This window comes from Urocitellus parryii, chromosome 12, assembly GCF_045843805.1.
Source record: "Urocitellus parryii isolate mUroPar1 chromosome 12, mUroPar1.hap1, whole genome shotgun sequence".
Lineage (NCBI taxonomy): Eukaryota > Metazoa > Chordata > Mammalia > Rodentia > Sciuridae > Urocitellus > Urocitellus parryii.
In genome coordinates this window covers 75,128,748-75,154,038 of record NC_135542.1, presented here as the reverse complement: position 1 = coordinate 75,154,038, position 25,291 = coordinate 75,128,748, and the positions used below count along the sequence as shown (strand labels likewise).

The following is a 25,291-nucleotide window of genomic DNA, read 5'->3' as shown; positions in this document are numbered from 1 at the left end:
TGTCAAGGGCTGCCCATTGCTGTGTGTATATTTTTAACTGTTAAAGAGAAGTAATTTTCTCAGGAGGTGTCAGCACCTCCAATATATCTTAATTTGATAGCAAGAAAGAGGTTTTACCACTGCTAACCTTACCTATTCCAGAAGAAGCCTTTTGCATCTTGCTGTGTTTGACAGGCAAAATCAATGGACATGTTGGTTTTTGGAAGTCACTCCTCTGGGTGCTCTTAGTATCATAGGGTGGTTGGAAGACATGTTCCAGTGCTTTACTATATGACCACCAGTCACTCTTTATAGAAAAAAATTGGAAACACAAAATTGAATACCATAGGACATTTTCATGTGTTATTTGATGTTTATGGATGTTCAGTAATTCAACAAGTTATTGTCTATTCTAGTACTAAAAACGAGTTATAAAATCCAGGAATATCTTTTCACAGGGACACTATTTCTTAAAAGACAGCTAAAAATAAATCATCATATTTTTAGTTAAAATACAGCTGCTCAATACTGAAACTACCTTTTATTAACAGATGAAGTGCTAAAAAATCAACAAAATAATTTTATCTGTTTTGCACATAATTTTAATATAATACGTACACACACACATAAAAACATGATTGAGGGGATCCAACATGGCGGCTGGCGAGCAGGCAGCATTTTCTATACCTCCGCAGTAACGGGATCAGAGAGACACATAAATACACTTGCATGGGACATGCTGAGGAACTTCTAACAATTTTCCACTGAAAGGAGACCTGCCGATAACTAGTAAGTCTGTGGGAGGGGTCAGTTGGTCCCAGGTGAGTGAATCTCCGCAACGCGGATCAGGGACACAATCCCGCCGGCCGCCGCTGAACTGCAGCGAACATAGGAACCTACTGGGCCCCGCAGGCCTGAATCTGTGAACTGACTCTAGCGGCTTGGTGCTAGGATCCACACTCCTAACACCCCACCCCACCCCCAGCCAGTTCGGAGCAAAGCGGACCAGGGACACAACCCCGCCGGCCGGCCACGGGCGGCGGCCAGACTGGGCCCCGCAGGCTTGAGTCTGTGAACGGCCTCTGGCGGTCCAGCGATAGGATCCACATTCCTACCACCCCACCCCCAGCCGGCTCGGTGCAAGGCAGATCAGGGACACAATCCCGCCGGCCGCCGCTGAACTGCAGCGAACATAGGAACCTACTGGGCCCCGCAGGCCTGAGTCTGTGAACTGACTCTAGCGGCTTGGTGCTAGGATCCACACTCCTAACACCCCACCCCACCCCCAGCCAGTTTGGAGCAAAGCGGACCAGGGACACAACCCCGCGGGCTGGCCACGGGCGGCGGCCAGACTGGGCCCCGCAGGCTTGAGTCTGTGAACGGCCTCTGGCGGTCCAGCGATAGGATCCACATTCCTACCACCCCACCCCCAGCCGGCTCGGTGCATCGCAGATCAGGGACACAATCCCGCCGGCCGCCGCTGAACTGCAGCGAACATAGGAACCTACTGGGCCCCGCAGGCCTGAATCTGTGAACTGACTCTAGCGGCTTGGTGCTAGGATCCACACTCCTAACACCCCACCCCACCCCCAGCCAGTTCGGAGCAAAGCGGACCAGGGACACAACCCCGCCGGCCGGCCACGGGCGGCGGCCAGACTGGGCCCCGCAGGCTTGAGTCTGTGAACGGCCTCTGGCGGTCCAGCGATAGGATCCACATTCCTACCACCCCACCCCCAGCCGGCTCGGTGCATCTCAGATCAGGGACACAATCCCGCCGGCCGCCGCTGAACTGCAGCGAACATAGGAACCTACTGGGCCCCGCAGGCCTGAATCTGTGAACTGACTCTAGCGGCTTGGTGCTAGGATCCACACTCCTAACACCCCACCCCACCCCCAGCCAGTTCGGAGCAAAGCGGACCAGGGACACAACCCCGAGGGCTGGCCACGGGCGGCGGCCAGACTGGGCCCCGCAGGCTTGAGTCTGTGAACGGCCTCTGGCGGTCCAGCGATAGGATCCACATTCCTACCACCCCACCCCCAGCCGGCTCGGTGCATCGCAGATCAGGGACACAATCCCGCCGGCCGCCGCTGAACTGCAGCGAACATAGGAACCTACTGGGCCCCGCAGGCCTGAATCTGTGAACTGACTCTAGCGGCTTGGTGCTAGGATCCACACTCCTAACACCCCACCCCACCCCCAGCCAGTTCGGAGCAAAGCGGACCAGGGACACAACCCCGCCGGCCGGCCACGGGCGGCGGCCAGACTGGGCCCCGCAGGCTTGAGTCTGTGAACGGCCTCTGGCGGTCCAGCGATAGGATCCACATTCCTACCACCCCACCCCCAGCCGGCTCGGTGCATCTCAGATCAGGGACACAATCCCGCCGGCCGCCGCTGAACTGCAGCGAACATAGGAACCTACTGGGCCCCGCAGGCCTGAATCTGTGAACTGACTCTAGCGGCTTGGTGCTAGGATCCACACTCCTAACACCCCACCCCACCCCCAGCCAGTTCGGAGCAAAGCGGACCAGGGACACAACCCCGAGGGCTGGCCACGGGCGGCGGCCAGACTGGGCCCCGCAGGCTTGAGTCTGTGAACGGCCTCTGGCGGTCCAGCGATAGGATCCACATTCCTACCACCCCACCCCCAGCCGGCTCGGTGCATCGCAGATCAGGGACACAATCCCGCCGGCCGCCGCTGAACTGCAGCGAACATAGGAACCTACTGGGCCCCGCAGGCCTGAATCTGTGAACTGACTCTAGCGGCTTGGTGCTAGGATCCACACTCCTAACACCCCACCCCACCCCCAGCCAGTTCGGAGCAAAGCGGACCAGGGACACAACCCCGCGGGCTGGCCACGGGCGGCGGCCAGACTGGGCCCCGCAGGCTTGAGTCTGTGAACGGCCTCTGGCGGTCCAGCGATAGGATCCACATTCCTACCACCCCACCCCCAGCCGGCTCGGTGCATCTCAGATCAGGGACACAATCCCGCCGGCCGCCGCTGAACTGCAGCGAACATAGGAACCTACTGGGCCCCGCAGGCCTGAATCTGTGAACTGACTCTAGCGGCTTGGTGCTAGGATCCACACTCCTAACACCCCACCCCACCCCCAGCCAGTTCGGAGCAAAGCGGACCAGGGACACAACCCCGCCGGCCGGCCACGGGCGGCGGCCAGACTGGGCCCCGCAGGCTTGAGTCTGTGAACGGCCTCTGGCGGTCCAGCGATAGGATCCACATTCCTACCACCCCACCCCCAGCCGGCTCGGTGCATCGCAGATCAGGGACACAATCCCGCCGGCCGCCGCTGAACTGCAGCGAACATAGGAACCTACTGGGCCCCGCAGGCCTGAATCTGTGAACTGACTCTAGCGGCTTGGTGCTAGGATCCACACTCCTAACACCCCACCCCACCCCCAGCCAGTTCGGAGCAAAGCGGACCAGGGACACAACCCCGCGGGCTGGCCACGGGTGGCGGCCAGACTGGGCCCTGCAGGCTTGAGTCTGTGAACGGCCTCTGGCGGTCCAGCGATAGGATCCACATTCCTACCACCCCACCCCCAGCCGGCTCGGTGCAACGCAGATCAGGGACACAATCCCGCCGGCCGCCGCTGAACTGCAGTGAACATAGGAACCTACTGGGCCCCGCAGGCCTGAGTCTGTGAACTGACTCTAGCGGCTTGGTGCTAGGATCCACACTCCTAACACCCCACCCCACCCCCAGCCAGTTCGGAGCAAAGCGGACCAGGGACACAACCCCGCCGGCTGGCCAGGGGCGGCGGCCAGACTGGGCCCCACAGGCTTGAGTCTGTGAACGGCCTCCGGCGGTCCAGCAATAGGATCCACATTCCTACCACCCCACCCCACCCCCAGCCGGCTTGGAGGCGGCCAGACCAGGCTCCGCAGGCCTGAGTCTGTGAACTGCCTCTAGCGGTTTGGCGCTAGGACTTTGGCAGCGCTTAGTGCTGAGTTCCAGCTTTCAGACAGAGGAGAGAAGCGGTCCAGTTGGGTTCCAGACACCGGTCGGACCACAGAGGAGGACAGCAGCCGCCATTTCGGAGAGATGATGTAATCATCCCCATGTTCTATTGATCTCAGCTCATCCAGGACGGAACAGGTGATTTCAGGCTGGTAGTTGCCTGCGTCTAGCAGACAGATTTCTAGCTCAGGCTCGGGACTGGGGATCTTGTGGAGAATACTCCTAGAGGCTCATGCCTGGCAAGGCGTGTACCGGGCACTGAGCAGCTGGATTCTGGTTCCCGGGGCTAACCTGGCCCAGGTCTGAGGAAACTGCGGAGACTGCCGGTGGAGGCCAGCTCCAAGTGGAGCGTGCGCTGAGCTAGGGGCGACTGGGTTCTGACTCCCGGAACAGTTTTGGCCCGGGGCTAGGGAACCCGTGGGGGTCGCTCGCTGGAGCCAGCTCCCAGCGGAGAGTGTATTGAGATAGGAGAGGCGGGTTCTGGCTACCGAAGCTGCTTTGACCCAAGGCTAGGGAACCAGCGGTGTCTGCTTCTCAGTCAGGGTCCTGTTGGGTGCTGTGGGGGCAGAGTGGAGCTTCCACCTGCACCCAGAGCAGGCCAAGTGACCCGCCGGCGTGGTAGCATGACACCCCAAACGCAGCTGGGTCTGAAGAGAGTAGCCGCCCACGCCTAGAATAGGACCAGCGGCCCCGCGAAGCGGTAGCCAAGTAACCTCATTTGGAGTAGGGGCTGTGCAGAGCGTGCAGGCAGACCTGCGGCCCACTGGCAAGACAGGCCAGGTAGCTTGCCAGAGTGGTGGACACGTAACACCGAGGCAGTTGCGTCACACTGGTTGGAGTGGGGGCGGAGCAGGGTCGCCGCCCGGGTCCGGAGGGGGCCCAGCGACCCGTTGGAGAGGTAGTCAGGTACTCCCATTGGGAGTGGGGGCTGTGCAGAACTGTGACCCACCGGCCTAGAAGTATGCCAGCGTGGTAGACTCGTCACACCAATTGGAGTGGGGACCCAGCAGAGCCGCCACCCACATCCAGATCAGGACCTACGACCCCAGGGCGTGGTAGTTACGTTACCACAATTGGAGTGGGGGCAGAGCAAAGCCGCCTCCTGTGCCCGCAGGGGGGGCAGACCTGTGACCGATCAGCGTGATAGATAGACCACCATAATTAGAGGAGGAGCACAGCCACTACCCACCCTGCAAGGGAGACTTTCCAACTATACAAGAGCAACATAAATAAATAGGGGGTAAATTTCAAAAACACAACAGTTGCACCAAGCAGAAAGAAACGCGAGCAGTATGAAAAGACAAGGAAAGAAAGGACCACAAGCAATGCAGGTCAACTCAACTTTAGAAGAGGTAATAGCTGCAACAGATGGAATATCAGATAAAGAGTTCAGGATATATATGCTTCAGATGATCTGGAGTCTCAAGGAAGACATGAGACAGCAAAATCAGACAATGAAAGATCACATTGACAAACAAATCCAGGAAGTAAAAGATCAATTTCACAGGGAGATAGAAGTAATAAAAAACAAACAAATAGAAATTCTAGAAATGCAGGAAACAATAAACCAACTTAAAAACTCAATTGAGAATACTACCAGCAGAGTAGATCACTTAGAAGAGAGAACATCAGACAATGAAGACAAAGTATTTCAGCTGGAAAAGAACATAGACAGCTCAGCAAGTCTGCTAAGAAACCATGAGCAGAACATCCAAGAATTATGGGACAATATCAAAAGACCAAATTTAAGAGTCATTGGGATACAGGAAGGCACAGAGCTCCATGCCAAAGGAATAAACAGTCTATTCAGTGAAATAATACGAGAAAACTTCCCAGAATTGAAGATTGAGACAGAATCCCAAATCCTAGAAGCCTACAGGACGCCGAATGTGCAAAATCATAAGAGATCCACACCTAGACACATTATAATGAAGATGTCCAACATACAGAATAAGGAGAGAATTTTAAAAGCTGCAAGAGAAAGAAAGCAGATTACATTTAGGGGTAAACCAATCAGGATAACAGCTGATCTCTCAACACAGACTCTGAAAGCTAGAAGATCCTGGAATAACATATTTCAAACACTGAAAGACAATGGGCTCCAACCAAGAATCATGTATCCGGCGAAATTAAGCTTCAGGTTAGAAGATGAAATTAAAACCTTCCACGATAAACAAAAGTTAAAAGAATTCGCAGCTAGAAAACCATCTCTTCAAAAAATCCTTGGCAAAACATTACAGGAAGAGGAAATGGAAACTAACATTGATAACCAACAATGGGAGGTAGGACAGTAAAGGGGGGAAAGTAGTCAAAGAGGATAACAAATCAGGTTTAGTAACATCAATAAACAATTATGGATAGAAGAACAAACCACATCTCAATAATAACCCTAAATGTTAATGGCTTAAACTCACCAATTAAGAGACACAGGCTAGTAGAATGGATCACAAAACAAGACCCAACAATATGCTGTCTACAGGAGACGCATTTGATAGGAAAAGATATACATAGACTGAAGGTGAAAGGTTGGGAAAAAGCATATCACTCATATGGACCGCGGAAACAAGCAGGAGTGTCCATACTCATATCTAATAAAATAGATTTCAAGCCAAAGACAATCAAAAGGGATAAAGAAGGACACTTCATACTGCTCAAGGGAACCATACACCAACAAGACATAACAATCATAAATATATATGCCCCAAATAATGGTGCAGCCGTGTTCATCAAGCAAACTCTTCTCAAGTTCAAGAGTCTAATAGACCACCATACAATAATCATGGGAGACTTCAACACACCTCTCTCACCACTGGACAGATCTTCCAAACAAAAGTTAAATAAGGAAACTATAGAACTCAATAACATAATTAACAACCTAGACTTAATTGACATATATAGACTATACCACCCAACTTCAAGTAGCTACACTTTTTTCTCAGCAGCACATGGAACCTTCTCAAAAATAGACCATATACTATGTCACAGGGCAACTCTTAGACAATACAAAGGGGTAGAGATAATACCATGCATCTTATCTGATCATAATGGAATGAAACTGAAAATCAATGATAAAAGAAGAAAGGAAAAATCAAGCATCACCTGGAGAATGAACAACAGGTTGCTGAGTGATCAATGGGTTTTAGAAGACATCAAGGAGGAAATTAAAAAATTCCTAGAGTTAAATGAAAACACAGACACAACATATCGGAATCTATGGGACACATTGAAAGCAGTTCTAAGAGGAAAATTCATTGCTTGGAGTTCATTCCTCAAAAAAAGAAAAAACCAACAAATAAATGATCTCATACTTCATCTCAAAATCCTAGAAAAAGAAGAGCAAAACAACAGCAAAAGAAGTAGAAGGCAAGAAATAATTAAAATCAGAGCTGAAATTAATGAAATTGAAACAAAAGAAACTATTGAAAAAATTGACAAAACTAAAAGCTGGTTCTTTGAAAAAATAAATAAAATTGACAGACCCTTAGCCATACTAACGAAGAGAAGAAGAGAGAGAACCCAAATTACTAGCATACGGGATGAAAAAGGCAATATCACAACAGACACTTCAGAAATACAGAAGATAATCAGAAATTACTTTGAATCCTTATACTCCAATAAAATAGAAGATAGTGAAGGCATAGATAAATTCCTTGAGTCTTATGATCTGCCCAGACTGAGCCAGGAGGATATAGACAACCTAAACAGACCAATAACAATAGAGGAAATAGAAGAAACCATCAAAAGACTACCAACTAAGAAAAGCCCAGGACCGGATGGGTATACAGCAGAGTTTTACAAAACCTTTAAAGAGGAACTAACACCAATACTTTTCAAGCTATTTCAGGAAATAGAAAAAGAGGGAGAACTTCCAAATTCATTCTACGAGGCCAACATCACCCTGATTCCGAAACCAGACAAAGATACTTCAAAGAAAGAAAACTACAGACCAATATCTCTAATGAACCTTGATGCAAAAATCCTCAATAAAATTCTGGCGAATCGGATTCAAATACATATCAAAAAAATTATACACCATGATCAAGTAGGATTCATCCCTGGTATGCAAGGTTGGTTCAATATACGGAAATCAATAAATGTTATCCACCACATCAATAGACTTAAAATTAAGAACCATATGATCATCTCGATAGATGCAGAAAAAGCATTCGACAAAGTACAGCATCCCTTTATGTTCAAAACTCTGGAAAAATTAGGGATAACTGGATCATACCTCAACATTGTAAAAGCAATCTATGATAAGCCACAGGCCAGCATCATTCTGAATGGAGAAAAATTGAAGGCATTCCCTCTAAGATCTGGTACAAGACAGGGATGCCCTCTCTCACCACTTCTGTTCAACATAGTCCTCGAGACACTGGCCAGAGCAATTAGGCAGACGAAAGAAATTAAAGGCATAAAAATAGGAAAAGAAGAACTTAAATTATCACTATTTGCAGATGATATGATTCTATACCTAGCAGACCCAAAAGGGTCTACAAAGAAGCTATTAGAGCTAATAAATGAATTCAGCAAAGTGGCAGGATATAAGATCAACACGCATAAATCAAAGGCATTCCTGTATATCAGCGACAAATCCTCTGAAACGGAAATGAGGACAACTACTCCATTCACAATATCCCCCCAAAAAATAAAATACTTGGGAATCAGCCTAACAAAAGAGGTAAAAGATTTATACAATGAAAATTACAGAACCCTAAAGAAAGACATAGAAGAAGACCTTAGAAGATGGAAAAATATACCCTGCTCATGGATAGGCAGAACCAACATCATCAAAATGGCGATATTACCAAAAGTCCTATATAAGTTCAATGCAATGCCAATCAAAATCCCAACAGCATATCTTGTAGAAATCGATAAAAGAATCAGGAAATTCATATGGAATAATAAAAGACCCAGAATAGCAAAAACAATACTAAGCAGGAAGTGTGAATCAGGCGGTATAGCGATACCAGACTTCAAACTATACTACAGAGCAATAGTAACTAAAACAGCATGGTACTGGTACCAAAACAGGCGGGTGGACCAATGGTACAGAATAGAGGACACAGTAACCAATCCACAAAACTACAACTATCTTATTTTTGATAAAGGGGCTAAAAGCATGCAATGGAGGAAGGATAGCATCTTCAACAAATGGTGCTGGGAAAACTGGAAATGCATTTGCACCAAAATGAATCTGAATCCCTATCTCTCGCCATGCACAAAAGTTAACTCAAAATGGATCAAGGAGCTTGATATTAAACCAGAGACATGGCATCTGATAGAAGAAAAAGTTGGTTATGATCTGCACGCTGTGGGATCGGGCTCCAAATTCCTCAATAGGACACCCATAGCGCTAGAGTTAACAAACAGAATCAACAAATGGGACTTACTCAAACTAAAAAGTTTTTTCTCAGCAAAAGAAACAATAAGAGAGATAAACAGGGAGCCTACATCCTGGGAACAAATCTTTACTCCACACACTTCAGATAGAGCCCTAATTACCAGAATATACAAAGAACTCAAAAAATTAGACAATAAGATAACAAATAACCCAATCAATAAATGGGCCAAGGACCTGAACAGACACTTCTCAGAGGAGGACATACAATCAATCAACAAGTACATGAAAAAATGCTCACCATCACTAGCAGTCAGAGAAATGCAAATCAAAACTACCCTAAGATACCATCTCACTCCAGTAAGACTGGCAGCCATTAGGAAGTCAAACAACAGTAAGTGCTGGAGAGGATGCGGGGAAAAGGGCACTCTTGTTCATTGCTGGTGGGACTGCAAATTGGTGCAGCCAATTTGGAAAGCAGTATGGAGATTTCTCGGAAAGCTGGGAATGGAACCGCCATTCGACCCAGCTATTCCCCTTCTCGGTCTATTCCCTAAAGCCCTAACAAGAGCATGCTACAGGGACACTGCTACATCGATGTTCATAGCAGCTCAATTCACGATAGCAAGACTGTGGAACCAGCCTAGATGCCCTTCAATAGATGAATGGATAAAAAAAATGTGGCATTTATATACTATGGAGTATTATTCTGCATTAAAAAATGACAAAATCATAGAGTTTGGAGGGAAATGGATGGCATTAGAGCAGATTATGCTAAGTGAAGCTAGTCAATCTTTAAAAAACAAATACCAAATGACTCCTTTGATATAAGGGGAGTAAACAAGGACAGGGTAGGGACGAAGAGCTTGAGAAGAAGATTTACATTAAACAGGGATAAGAGGTGGGAGGGAAAGGGAGTGAGAAGGGAAATTGCATGGAAATGGAAGGCGATCCTCAGGGTTATACAAAATGTCATATAAGAGGAAAGGAGGGGTAAGACAAGATAATACAAATGGAAGAAAGGATGTACAGTAGAAGGGGTAGAGAGAGAAAAGGGGAGGGGAGGGGAGGGGAGGGGAGGGGAGGGGGGACAGTAGAGAATAGGACAGACAGCAGAATACATCAGACACTAGAAAGGCAATATGTCAATTAATGGAAGGGAAACTGGTGTGATACAGCAATCTGTATATGGGGTAAAAGCGGGAGTTCATAATCCACTTGAATCAAACCGTGTAATATGATGTATTAAGAACCATGTAGTGTTATGAACGACCAATAAAAAAAAATAAAATAAAAAAAAAAAAAAAAAAAAAAAAAAAAAAAAAAAAACATGATTGATTGTTTGATTGATTTAATTTATTTTATTTTGGGATTGAACAAAGGCCCTCTTTTATATGCTAGAGCTATACCACTGAGTTACATTCCCAGCTCTTAAACATGGTTTAATCTAAAAATTATATTCTATACTTTTTTTAGAGAGAGAGATAATTTTTTAATATTTATTTTTCAGTTTTCAGTGGACACAACATCTTTATTTTATTTTTATGTGGTGTTGAGGATCGAACCCAGTGCCCCGCGCATGCCAGGCCAGCGAGTTACCGCTTAAGCCAACATCTCCAGCCCAATATTCTATACTTTTTAATCATGATAAAACAAATAAGGTGTCATCATCTAAAAATGGCAGTTTTCAAAGTTTTTAGTCCATGATCCACACCATGACATAAATTTTATATCATGCAAGGACACACAATACTACACATACATAAAACTGAAAAAAAATTCATAAAATATTTATTTATATTAGTTTTCAGGGTACTCAGCCATTTTTCTATAATGTTATTTCTCTTCTATTCATTTCATAGTGCTGACTACAATTCACATCGATTTATAATTCACTAATAACTCAGTTTGAATGTTTCCAATAATACTGAATTTTGGGTATTAAAACCTACCTAAGTACTGGGGAAAGTGATAGATTTTTCCTTAGTACACACACACCATTTCATTAATACATACACAACTCTTAGAAGTTGGGAAAGCAGTGAGGGAAACTGTTACTCAGGTTAATTCTGACCAAACTTTTAAAACTGTTTGTGGGGTAGAAAGAAAACCTTGGGGAAAAGGAACTGTGACAACTGAGTTTCTAGGCATTATTAGGGAATATTCCTTGGGCTAAGAAGGATAGATCTGCCTGGGCTGGGGATGTAGCTGAGTGGTAGAACCCTTGACTAGAAAATAGTTCTGCCTAAAAAAACAGCGATGATTCCATAATCAAAGACTTTTAAAATGTGAATTAAGTGAAATGAATATGTGATTCTATTAATAAAATTCAGACAATACAATTGAGGCTACATTGATTCAAAAAGAACAGGCATCTAAAGAAACCTACGTGGGTTCAAAGAGAGTCATCTCTCAAATGAGATTAGTTTCTAAAAAGACAGGCACATGTAAGAGATACAATATCAAACTTAAAATAAAATGTAATGGAGTCAACTTGTTAGAAGACTTCAGCAGCTTAGAAATAGAAGAAATTCATGAAATATGCTAAAGGCACCAAAAATAAGTTTGTTTTTTTTTTTTACTTTTTAGAGCAAGAAATCAAAGAAATGCTAACAATTTGGAAAGGAGTACACTATTTAAAGCTAAGAAGTCAGAACAACTCAACTTCAGGTCCTTTATTAATGAAAACTACCTTAAGACTGAAAATGACAGGATGAACACATACCAAAGAGGGAACTAAGAACTGTATAGTTGTTACTTTATTCAGTGCCAGTTTTTAGGCCAATGACAAATGGTAACTAGGAGTAATGGAAGAACAGGTAATTGCAAATAGGTGATTTCTCCAGAGATCATAGAAATTTTAGGAACTAGGGAATTTGGGAGAACAGGAAACATTGGCTAATGCCTCATGTATTTTCAGAATGGGCCAAAAGGTGGATTTTTAAAACTGAGACAAATTAATATGGATCCTAAGAAAATTCTAGAGCAGATTACTAAACAGATGGTGTCTTCTCACTATCTGGCTAAAAATAGTCACATCTTACTGTTGTCAGAGTGCCTGATTCTTGTAGCTCTTTCTCCTCCACTCCAATTCATAATTATGACAGTGCTTAATATGTTTCAAGGTATAATATTTATAGGCCTTATCTTACCACAATTCTACAAGGTAGATACATCCACTTTACAATGAGAAAACTAGCAGATTAAGTAACTTTCCCAAGGCACATCACCAGCAGGCAGCACAATTCAATCCCCCACCTATCTGGATATAACCCTAATTTCTGTGCTCCATTGCTACATCAAATCTCCTGTAGAATGCTAAACCAAATAAGCATAGACTTAATTACATTATTTTAAAAGTGACTTTAAGTGTCTTAATCTGTTTTGTGCAGCTTTAATGAATATAATTTTATTGGCTCACAGTTCTGTAGGCTCATAAGTCTGATATCAAGGAGCCATAGTGTGGGCAGATTTGACAATTCTAATTCTGAGTTGGCCTCTAGAATGCTCATGTAGTTGGGAGATGTAAGAGTAAAAGGAAGGCAAAGGGGAGTTGACCTTGTCCTTTTATTACAGAATTAATCCCAGTCATGAAGGTGAATGGTCTAATCACCTCTTAACAGTCTCACCTCTTAATACTGTTACAATGGCAATTACATTTCTACATATGTTTTGTAAGGCACAAACTTTCAAACCATAGCAGTCAGTATTCTAAGAAAGTTCTATGAAAGGTTATAAGGCATACACTTTGTAGTATAGTATATCTACATTTATTGATCAGAAATTTGTTTTACTAATATCCAAGTTACTGGGAAAGGGATACTGGGAAGATGCTTGGTGGACTCCAATTTTTTTCTCAAATGAATATAATACAAAAACTATTCCTTTTTAAAAAAAATTTTGTAATTGTAGATGGACAGCATGCCTTTATTTATTTTTGTATGCAGTGCTGAAGATTGAACCCAGTGCCTCACCCATGCTAGACAAGTGCTCTGCTACTGAGTCACAGCCTCAGTCTACAAAACTATTCTTAAAGCAGAGAACCAGTAAACCTTTCAAGCAAAATTTGTTGAATTGAGAATATTATTACAATTGTCCTTTAGTTTCACAGATATAAAGGAAATAATGAATAATTTTTCCTAAAATTTGATAGATGACTTTAAGATGCTGTAATTGGTAAAAGAGTTTTGATGAGTGTTAAAACTACATGCATCTTCACTTCAACTGAATGAAATATTACAATTCAAAGGATATTAGCTTTCCTATTTCTGGAGAGTCTTCCCTATGCTTGGAAAGTATGGTTTGTCCCTTAAGAGTGAGAACATGACTCCCATGCATGGGCACACGCCTTTTTGGTCCAAGCACTTATGCATAAGAGTTTATGAGATCAAAGAAATAGATGGAGCTTGCTTTTGTCTTCACCTCTCACTGAAGAGAAAGACTAATAAAATATTTACTGTTCTGTGGCTCATCACTAACATTGGATTTGAGAGGGGTAGATATGGAAATATTTAAGACAAAATTGGGAAGTCATCTAGTGTGATGGGTAGGCTTTGGGGGACAGATTACATTTGCAGATTATAAGAGGGGGCTTTGCCTAAAGAGACAGTTGTTCCCAGATCAAAACTTTGGACCCAGAGAGAAAAAGAAGTGTGCACTCAGGTCTGTACCCACATTTTAATGCCTATCCCCTTTCCTAGGTTAGGACTGATAGTCACTAGGGTTCCCTGGTTAGGACATGCCTGGAGATTCCTGGGTAGAACTCCTTCTAACCCCTCAATCCTGGAAAGTCTAATGTCCACTGCACTGTTACATTGAGAAGCCAGTGTGAGGGAATCTATGTAATACACCTGTTATCCCCAAGTTATCAGAAATGTCTTAGTAAACACTATTTTATTTTCCATTCTTTGGGAAATTATGGGAGAATCCTCAGAAGAGAAGTGGTAAAAACAAGCGGAGAATCCTGGAGAAATGAGTTAAGAGAAAGCAAGAGGTAGTAAGCTGGGCAGTCAGGAGTAGCTTGGCCAAGACGGTTGTGGTGACAGCAGTCATCTGTGATACATAAAATCCTCTTTGGGGATTCCTAAATATAGTAAAACTAAAATTGTTTTGCTATAGATATCAGGAATGCTAAAAATGTCTCTTTTAAAGTAATTTATAATGTCTCCTATAACAGTTACTTACCTGTGTTCTGTGAAACACTAGGTCCCGGGCATATTAGTAGACGTTATGCAAAAAGAGGCTCCCATAGTTAAATAAATTTGAGAACTAGTCAGATAAGCAAAGTTAAACAAGTTTATCACAGAATTTCTCAGAACCTTTATATACCAATGTAAACTGTGAAGCTCTAAGAATGGTAAATAAAAGGACATGTTTTGCAAAACATATTCGATTTTGGAAATTTATTTTTTCAAGCATGTAGGCAAGGGTTAGTGCTCTGAAAAATGCACTTTTGAAAATATCAACTTACTACAATTTCTTTTAAATAATATCAATATTTAGAAAACCAAGATAACTGGGCTAAAATACTTCATTTTGCTTTTTCCAGTGCCACCAATTTTATGTCTTTAGTTAGAAATGTATAAAGGATAATTTCATTTAAAAATCTTATAAACAAATAAAACCAACCAATCTAGTGTTGAGTTCTAAAGATATTATCTTAGCAAAATGTATAAAACAGATGCCAGTAAATATATTTAGACAACTTCATTTTATTTCCTAAAGCCAGCTATACCATATATATGTATATATATATATATATATATTAACCAAGCTAATTCTTAAAAAGAAACCTGTCATCTTAAATAAAAGAACAAAGTTTACATACATGTGAAACAGCATTATTTATTGCTTCTTGGGTACATGGAAATGAATACATTAAAAAGTTCAATTTTAGTTTTGTTTTTGAAACAAAGTTTTCCTTCACTGATCACCCAAACCACACTTTGTGATGCATCTCTTATCTTTCTCTATAACCCTTTATTCATATCTCCTATTAGCCTCTCTTACCTGTGCTCTTACTTCATTTCAAACGTCCTTTCACCATCTCTGAATGTCTCACACATTTCTATTCTTGATCTAGCTTTTCTTTAATGTCCCCAATGTAGGGATGGGTGGAGTTAACAGTTTCTCTTAGATTCAACCCTGAATAGAGCTCAGGAAAGTTACTCATTAAGAAATATGAGAACTACACTCACTTGGATTTCTGTACCAGATTTATTTCCCCAGTGTAGGTCTGGTCTAACAATTTAATAACGGATTTCTTTTAAATCCCAAATAAAGAATATAAGAGCACCCACAAGAGCAAGTTTATAAAATCAAGTACCTCAAACAATCCTTGCATCAGTTTACAACATGATATTAAAGCATATTTGACCATGAGAATTCTTTCCCTGAGATCTCACATTTTGCATACAGTAGCAGGGTTATAGTTTTATGACCAGAAGTGTTGATATCATAGATGTGGAGAGCTCACAAAATAGCCTCTTTAACAAATGGTGCTGAGAAAACTGGAAATTCATATGCAACAAAATGAAAATAAACCCCTATCTCTCAGTATGCACAATACTCAACTCAAAGTGGATCAAGGATCTAGGAATTAAACCAGAAACTCTGCATCTAATAGAAGAAAAAGTAGGCCCTAATCTTCATCATGTGGGATTAGGCCTCAACTTCCTTAATAAGACTCCTATAGCCCAAGAATTAAAACCAAGAATCAATAAATGGGATAGACTCAAATTAAAAAGATTTTTCTCAGCAAAAGAAACAGTCTGTGAGATGAATAGAGAGCCTACATCTTGGGAGCAAATTTTTACCCCTCACGCATCAGATAGAGCACTAATCTCTAGGGTATATAAAGAACTCAAAAAGCTAAGCGCTAAAAAAACCAAATAACCCAATCAACAAATGGGCCAAGGACCTGAACATATACTTCTCAGAAGAGGATATACAATCAGTCAACAAATATATGAAAAAATGTTCATCATCACTAGCAATTAGAGAAATCCAAATGAAAACTAATCTAGGATACCATCTCACTCCATTCAGAATGGCGATTTCCATTAAACATCAAGTAAAATCTCAACTCCACCTAATGCACACTAGCAGAGATGAGAAAAGTGGAATAGGGCAAGCTGAAATTGCTGAAATGGTCTGAAACCATTTGGATAGTACACATTTCCTTCTTCAAATGTCATGCTGGAAATTATGATTGCCTCTGCAGTGGCATCTTTTGCATACCATCTGTTGATCACTTCCTGAGCCCAGTATTGTATTAGGCCTCGCATCATAGAATCCTGTTCTCCATGGGGAGTGGTGGGCGTCTCAGTCCCCACAACTGTACAAGAGCAGTAGATTAGGATTCTACTACTGCCAAGAGCTAATGCTTATTCTGTGTTCCCTTTGTGCATCACGAATCCTCTCCTGCCAGGTTACTATGTGGTCCTTCCCCAGTCCCTTTCAGATCTTCACTCAAAAGTCACCTTCTTGGTGAGGCTTTCTCTGACCACCTATTTAAAGTTGCAGTTCTCCCTTCTTACCTCCTCTTCCATGCTAACTCTTACTACCATCTAGTATCCTAATACAGTGTATTGTGCTTATTTTCCCACCAGAATGTAAGCAAGGAGCTGCCCTCTATTTATTTTATTGACTGCTATATCCCAAGTGCCTCGAATAGGATCTGACAAAAATATCTATTTTAATTCTCAAAAAACTCTATGAGAGACAATGACTACTAACTCTATTTTATATATAATAAAACTGAAGCTTTGAAAAAGTAATATTTGCCCAAAGTCACATGACAAGGGTACAGTAGCAACAAAAAGGAATGAACAAATGGTATATGCAACAATCTAGAGAAATCCCAACTGCAAGAAAAGGATTCGGAAAATTCTAAACTGTCTAATTCCATTTGTATGACTTTTTAGAAAAGGCAAGACCTCAGAAAACAAATCAGTGGTTCCATGGGCTGAAGCAGAGGAAAAGGATAACTACAAAAGAACAAGGGAGAACTTCTGGGAATGATGACACTGTTCCATAGCTTGACTGTGGTCAGGTAAATGACCACACCGTCACCAAAACTCACAGACTTGTACATTTAAGAAAGGTGAATCTACTGCGCAAATGCTCCCCCCCCACCTTCAAAGATGTTCATGTCTTACTCTCTGAATTAATTTAAATAACAAAGGGACCTTGCAGATGTGATTCTGGATCCTGAGATGGGAGATTAGCTTGGGTCATTTGGGTATATATATGTAATTACTATGAGATTTATGCAATCATAGGGTTCTACAAGAAGGAGGCAGGAGAGTCAGTCAGTGCACAATTTGAAATGCTATGATGCTGGCTTTGAAGAGGAAGGTGCCAAAAGCCCAGGAATGTGGGCAGCCTCTGGAAGCTGGGAAAGGCAAAGAAACAGATTCTCCCTAAGGGCCTCTAGAAGGAACCCACCCTACCAATGGCCAGTGAGACAGATTTTCGACTTCTGAATTCCAGAACTAGACAAGAATAGACTTAGGTTAAGCCAGTGTTTAAGTTTATGGTAATTTTTAACAGCCACAATAAGGAAGCAAATATAATAAATCAAACTTAAATAAATCTGACTTTTTGAAAAAAAAAGTTTTGTAGTTGTAGATAGACAGCATGTCTTTATTTTATTTGGTTATTTTTATGTGGTGCTGATGATTGAACCCAGGTCCGCACATGTGCTAGGCAAGCACTCTGCCACTGAGCTCTGTCCCCAGCCCCAAATCTGACTTTTAAAAAAAGAAACTGAATGTATTTAGCATGGTACAGCAAATAAAAGGGGTTTGGCTAAGCTAACAATCCTGGGTCAGAAACAGGAGTGTGATTATTTGCTTACTCTCTAACTGACATGTTAATTAACCTCACTGGAGTATTATTATTGCCTTTAAAATATTTCCAATAATATGTCATAGAAATTAAATTCAGGGATTAAAAGATATAATTTATACAAAAACTTTGCTAATTCCTAGCACTTTATATGCTTTCAATAAGTTGTAGCTATTATTTTAGCTGATTATCATGGGAAATTTTCATATTAGAATATACATAAAAATATAACATTATAGCAGAAATAAGCCTCCAATCATTATTTAGTGGCTACAATCTAGAAAAATTAGATGCAATCTAGAAAAATGATTATTTGGATTCCTTCCTGGTAGACAATTTCTTGTATGCCAAAGTTCTCTACCAGAATAGGTCTGAGTTACTTCTTTTAACTATTGGATTATAAACAGTAGTACTCTGAGATGTGTCACATCCTTTAAATAAGTATGTGACCAAACTGTCCTGCAAAACAGTTTCCAAATCTAAATCTATATTTGTATGTAACAAACATCTGTCCAACCTGGTCCTCTGTCTTGTTTTTGGAATCTATGTAGGGAATTGGTTCATAGAATGTTCTTGCATTTGTGATAATGAATTTGGCATAATCTACACGTCCTCTCCTCACACATGGTTTTGAACGTTGTATGCTTTTCCCAGGTTTTTTTTCATGTTTGATTTCTTCTTCTTTCTCAGTTACATATACTATACCATCATCTTCTATTTTATGCTGTCTGAAAGACATAATTAAATAGTAAATAATTTACCCAATAAGCAAGCAGTCATAATTAAATAAGATTCAAATATATTTCAGGTATTAGTCAAGACAATTTAAGTTTTATTAATAGTTTTTGACAGCTTGTGCTATTAAAATTTAGGGTGGCATCTTCTCATTCTAAATATATGAGATAAAGGAACTATGTGTCAATAATGATTATTCATTATGACCAGTGTAGTATACAGACTCTAATTGGCTTGCAGTAAAAAGTAGTAATTTGATTATGCTTATAAGTCTTGTTTGCAATATTTATACCTGTGGCTAAATTATATACTAATCTGAACATATTTTTTTTCCAAATTTTATTACCAGGAGATGCCCCCCCCCTACACACTTTACCTCATAAATTCAGCCATCTAGACAAAGATAACCACTTAATTTTAAAAACTCACCTAGAAAATTTATAAAAGCAGGCTGGGAATATAGCTCAGTTGGTAGAGTACTTGCCTCACATGCACAAGGCCCTGGGTTCAATCCCAATACCACAAAAAAAAAAAGCTACCCAATGATCAGCTATATTTATCTTTTTAAGAAAAAAAAATACTGCATAGGCAAAATAATTAAGTCTTATCATTTTATGCTTCTAATGATTACACTGCTACAAAAAGTAGAATTACTGAAATGAAAAACATTAAAGAGATATTTAAAGTTCATAGAACATTTTCCTTTTAAATAAGGAAAAACAGATATTATGAAAGTCTATTAAAATTTCACATAATTGAAAAATAAAGAATATGGTAATCTGAATAATTTTCACACACGAGGCTTTTAAAATCAAAGCTCTGACCCCACAAAAGCTGAATTAGGAAGATTCCAAATTTATAAGAAATTCTGTTTAGCCTGATACTCAGACCATAAAATATAACCCCTACCTGACTTCAAACCAAAGCCAGGCCCATCTCTTCTATCATGTCATTTTTCAATTAAAATCCTCAAGTAGCTCTCCATTGCATTTAAAACAAGATGCTGCCTCTTGATTGGAGCTCATGTGTGACTTGCTAATCTCTTCACTCTCATTCAAGCCTCTCTGCCTCACCTCTGCAGCTTCTCCTTTTCTTTTCTCCTCAGGACCTTTGCACATGTTGTGCTCTCAGCCTGCACTTCTCTTCCCCAGCTCCCTGCATAGCTTGCTGGTGATCATTTAGATCTCAGTCTACAAGTCATTTTCTCAGAAGCTTTGTATCTATTTTCCCCTCCTGACTCTCTATATTCACTATTTTAGTGATTTGTCCTTTTATTTCATGACACTTACCACAGTTTATAATGCATGTACCTAGTTTTTTGTTTACTTGCTTTTCGTAAACACCAGAAATACCCTACTAGTCATAGTCAATAAGTTCCATGAGGTAGGGATTGTTTCACTTATTATTTACCCAATATCCGGGCAAGGGGTTCTGTTCCCTGCAGATGAATAAAGTGTCATTTATATTGACATATTTCTGGTGACTCTGATGGGATTTTTTCCACACTCTGGGTTTGTTTTAGCTGTGTATCCTCTGCAGTCCCTCCACTACACAAATAACATTCAATCCTTGTGACTGATTTGAAAAAACTGATTATTGGTAAAGTGTAAATAACTTCTAAGCCTTTTCTACTATCTTTCCGGAAACATAAGTATTTATTTCAAGATTGTGACTTTGAGGTTAATTAATTTATCATTGTAGAATCCTGGCATCAGTCTTTCCCCATCTGCTTCTCATGGTTGTAACCCAGCAATACATTAGTACTAGAACCAGGTCTTCAAAGGACAATAGCTATTTATTTACACACTTATGCACTCCTTCAGTTAAGCACTTGTGTAAATAACTATAGATAAAGACCTAATAAGAGCATGCTACAGGGACACTGCTACATCGATGTTCATAGCAGCTCAATTCACGATAGCAAGACTGTGGAATCAGCCTAGATGCCCTTCAATAGATGAATGGATAAAAAAAAAAATGTGGCATTTATACACTATGGAGTATTACTCTGCATTAAAAAATGACAAAATCATAGAATTTGGAGGGAAATGGATGGCATTAGAGCAGATTATGCTAAGTGAAGCTAGTCAATCTTTAAAAAACAAATACCAAATGACTCCTTTGATATAAGGGGAGTCAACAAGGACAGGGTAGGGACGAAGAGCTTGAGAAGAAGATTTACATTAAACAGGGATGAGAGGTGGGAGGGAAAGGGAGTGAGAAGGGGAATCGCATGGAAATGGAAGGCAATCCCCAGGGTTATACAAAATGACATATAAGAGGAAAGGAGGGGTAAGACAAGATAATACAAATGGAAGAAATGATTTACATTAGAAGGGGTAGAGAGAGAAAAGGGGAGGGGAGGGGAGGGGAGGGGGGATAATAGAAAATAGGACAGACAGCAGAATACATCAGACACTAGAAAGGCAATATGTCAATCAATGGAAGGGTAACTGATGTGATTCAGCAATCTGTATACGGGGTAAAATTGGGAGTTCATAACCCACTTGAACCAAACCGTGTAATATGATGTATTAAGAACTATGTAATATTTTGAAAGACCAATAATAAAAAAAAAAAAAAAAAGAAATGTGGGACTGGGCTTGTGGCTCAGTGGTAGAGCCTTTGCCTCACATGTGTGAGGCACTGGGTTCAATTCTCAGCACCGTGTATATCAACAACAAAAATATTTAAAAAAAAGAAATGTGAAATATGACTCTTCAGTAATTTCTTATAGAAGGAAAACAGATAAAAACCCTAATGGGCTCTGCAATTAGTCAGATCTGGATTGGAATCACAACTCTGCCATTTAATATCTGAACTTCATTTTCCTCATTGGTCTGATAAGAACAATATCTATTATGACAGATGTGAGAATAACCCTGAATAATTCATTCTTCCAATAAATAGTCACTATGTGCCACGTGCTGTTTGAGGTATGGAGGATACAGCAGTGAAAACAGAAAAATCACTGCCCTCATAGAGCTTACATTCTAGCAGGGGAAGGCAGATGATATATAAAATAACAAATGCACAGTCTTTTATATGGTGTTAAGTGGTGAGGACAACAATAAAGCAGGGAAAAGGAGTGCATGCATGTGGGAGGTAGGCTGCATTTTTAGGTAGGGTGGAGGCTGCTTTGTGAAGGTGGCAATTGAAAAAAGAAACGGGGGGGGGGGGGGGGGGGGGGAGCTAAGTGCATATTTGAGGGAAGAGCATTCCAAACCAGTGAACTGTAACTGCAAAGCCTTGCAGCAGGAATGTCCCCATCCTTAGCACGGTGCTTCCTGAAGTGTGATTGCTGGAGTAAGCCTCATTGGCATCAATGTGACTTCGTTAGAACTACAACTTTAAAGGCATCATTTCAATACTAAATCATCATCTCTGGGGCTGGTTCCCAGGAACCTGTTTTAACCAGCTGTCTAGCTGACTCATATATGTTTAAGTTTGAAAACCACTCTTCCACCAACAAAAATGCAGGCTTTGGTTCCACTGATTCCACATCACTCTTAACTAGCTGTGCTACCTTGATTCAGTGGATCACAAAACATTCCGTACGTGGGAGGGCTTGTTAAAGCCCAGATTATTGGGTCCCACACCCAAAGTTTCAGATTCAGTGTGTTCAGATGGGGGATCCCCTAAGATTCTGCATTTCTACAAGTTCTCAGGTGATGCTAAGATGGTCTGGGAATCACGTTGAGATTCTCTGGAGAAAACAGCAAGAAGGCCTGTATACTAGAGCAGGGTCCTGCCAGAGGGAGGTAAGCAGTAGACAAGGTCAAGTAAGGAGAGAGAGGCAAATTGTGTAGGCCTCAAGTAGAAGCCTTGGCTTTTGCTGTGCTATGCACAATGGAGGATGGTGATCTAACCTACCTTGTAAAAAGACAATTCTGACTGCTATGTTGAGTTGCTGCAGAGGGGAAAGGAACCAAAGCTATTGCAGTCTCCAAGAGTGAGAAGCTGGGGCTTGGGACAGGGTGGGGATGATAGTGGAAATGATTAACAGTGTAGAGTCTGGATACTTTGCAAGGGTAAAGCCTACAGAATTTGCTAATAAGTTAAATGTGGGAAGTGAAAAGGAGTGGATGATTTCAAGATGCCTTCAAGAGTTTTAGGCCAGGCAATGCATGTGAAGTTGCTGACACACAATACTGTGAGCAGTCAACGGTGCATTTTAAAAATTGTTATGGTAAGCATTCAGCCCCTAGAAACCGCATTTAGGAAGGGAACTGGATGAGGTTTGGCATGGACAGTGCTGGGGACCACCCCTCGGGTTTCATCTAACTCTCCCTCTTAAGGAGGAAAATAATTATCGGAAGGAGAAATAAAAATCCAAACCCTGCACTTACTGCAGCTTTTCCTCCTTTCCTTCCATGGGCTCCTACAGCCTGGCACGTGGCAACGAGGAGCCTCTATCAGCAGAACGGGGACGTAGCCTTGCTAGGAATGAGGCCCGAGAGCGAGGCAACTGTGACTCTTGCGTTGCGTTGCTAAGCGACGGCGGCCTGGCAACACGGCCGCGGAAAGGGGCGTGAGAGCTGGACCCGGACGCGCAGGCGCAGTGATCGCGGTCGGCTCAGCTCTGTGGGCCGCGGCTGAGCTGCGCCGAGCCTGGCCGGGTGTTTAGGCGTCCGCCCCACCAACCCGCTGCAGGGTGGACACCCTGCGCTTGAACTTGCCCTTCCGCCGGTAGGGCCAGGACTGGTGTTTATCACCGTGACTAGGTCCTGGGTGGGAGGGATCAGCGAGGGTCGGTTTCCGGAGCTTCCCCCGCCGAGGGAAATGCTGCTCTGGTCTGCTCATCGTCCTCCCTCCAGAGCCCAGCAGGACGTTGCCCCGGTGTCCGCAGCTGCCAGAACTGGCTCCAGAAGTGCGGGCAGGCGGGAAGAAAACGTGTTTACTCGTGAGCCATTAAATACTGTGCAAGTCGTGATTCGCTTTCTCCGGTCAAGGAGAAAGCTTGGCTGTCACTGTTTACCACCAATTTCAAGCAAAATCTTTCCGGACCCTGTGGCAATGGTTAAAATAGAACAAGGGAACACTCATCTCCTGCAAATGAGGCTCCCTGTGGTGTGTGCATCTGTCCAAGGCTGAGCGGCCTTCAGAATCAGGCGCAGGGGATTGTAGGCTTAGGCAGCCAGCTGGTTGGGACTTGTTCGTGTAGCACTTATCCAAAAAGAGCAAGCTCCTGGGAGAAGCCCACAATTACTGCGTCCATGTCTGACCCTGGAATTTCTTACCTCATTTCACCATTGCCTTCCACTTTCCACTAACCAGAGCCAAACGTCTTTGGCATCAACCATGATAACTGTTACGCATTTTCCTGCATAAGGAAGGAAATGGAAAGGAAAAGTCCTCACTGAGTCGAATTCTTCTGCGTTTCCGGCTGTGTGCAAGTGCATACGTTTTGTAACCCAGAGTCAATTTGTATATTTGAGTTTTCCTTGGAGAGGTGTAGGAGAGTGGAGATTGGGCCTAATACCCATTGTACACATATGAGCTAAAGTCCTGGCAGGACGAATGTATGAATAGATTTGACACTCAGTGACCTAACATCTACTGCTCTGGTTTTATCTTAACGATTGTAGACACTGGATACCTGGAAGTAATGGGACTTTGAATAGTGGCTCCACCACTTAAACCAGTTAGTTTAAGAGGGAAGTGGCTTAACCTCACAGAGCCTCAATGTCTTCATTCACAAAATGTGAAAACACTAGGGTTGTTATGAAGTATAATTTGATACAGGCAGAGTACTAAGAGCAGTGTGTGATGCTTAGTATTTGCTTGGTCGCGATTAGCTTTCACTATTTTTTATTTGAGCAATTCAACCTGCCTATGCTGTTACATGTCCTTGAGGTTTAGTTGACATCCTTATCATTCCTTCTAATTTCTATTTTAGCCTTCACCAATCTCTTTGATTTGATTATTCAAATCACTTATCTTCAGGGACAGTCTCTACTACTTGTTAAAAAGAAATGAAAACATTTTCTCAACTTTCTGACTCTCAAATTGACAAATTCACCTGAACCCATGTGGAATGAGTTGTTTGCCTCTATTTTGAAAGTATTAGTCTAAAATAAAAACATTTATGTCACTATCGGAAACTGTTATGCAGTTTGCATATTCCTAGGATTTATTAAAGACCATGAGAAACTTTAAAACAAATTGTGCCACAAGGAAGTCACAATCTAGTTAGGAATACAAGAGAATCACACACACACAAAAAAAATGTGAACAAAACAGAAATGAACATATTATATAGCTGATAGTCACAAGTGTTAAATTTCAGTGCTGATGATAATATTCTATTATAATGATACACCATTTATTCTTGTTGTATTCTCTGTAGGGCGATGGCATAATTGTATGGATTTTACAATAATTATTGACTATTTATATAGAAAAGCACT

The 25,291-nt window shown here is 42.2% G+C and overlaps 1 protein-coding gene across 1 annotated transcript in view; it reads right to left on the bottom strand.

The window, feature by feature from the left end:
* The window catches only part of Cimip6 (ciliary microtubule inner protein 6), a 44,586-nt gene extending 21,330 nt beyond the window's left edge, over positions 1-23,256 (bottom strand). The window contains exons 1-3 of the mRNA XM_026399932.1: positions 23,231-23,256; positions 18,664-18,874; positions 133-286 (exon numbers count right to left, since the gene is read on the bottom strand). Coding sequence (XP_026255717.1) covers positions 133-286; positions 18,664-18,874; positions 23,231-23,256 — 391 coding nt within the window. The remainder of the gene's footprint in view (positions 1-132; positions 287-18,663; positions 18,875-23,230) is intronic.
* Positions 23,257-25,291: the final 2,035 nt, after the last annotated feature.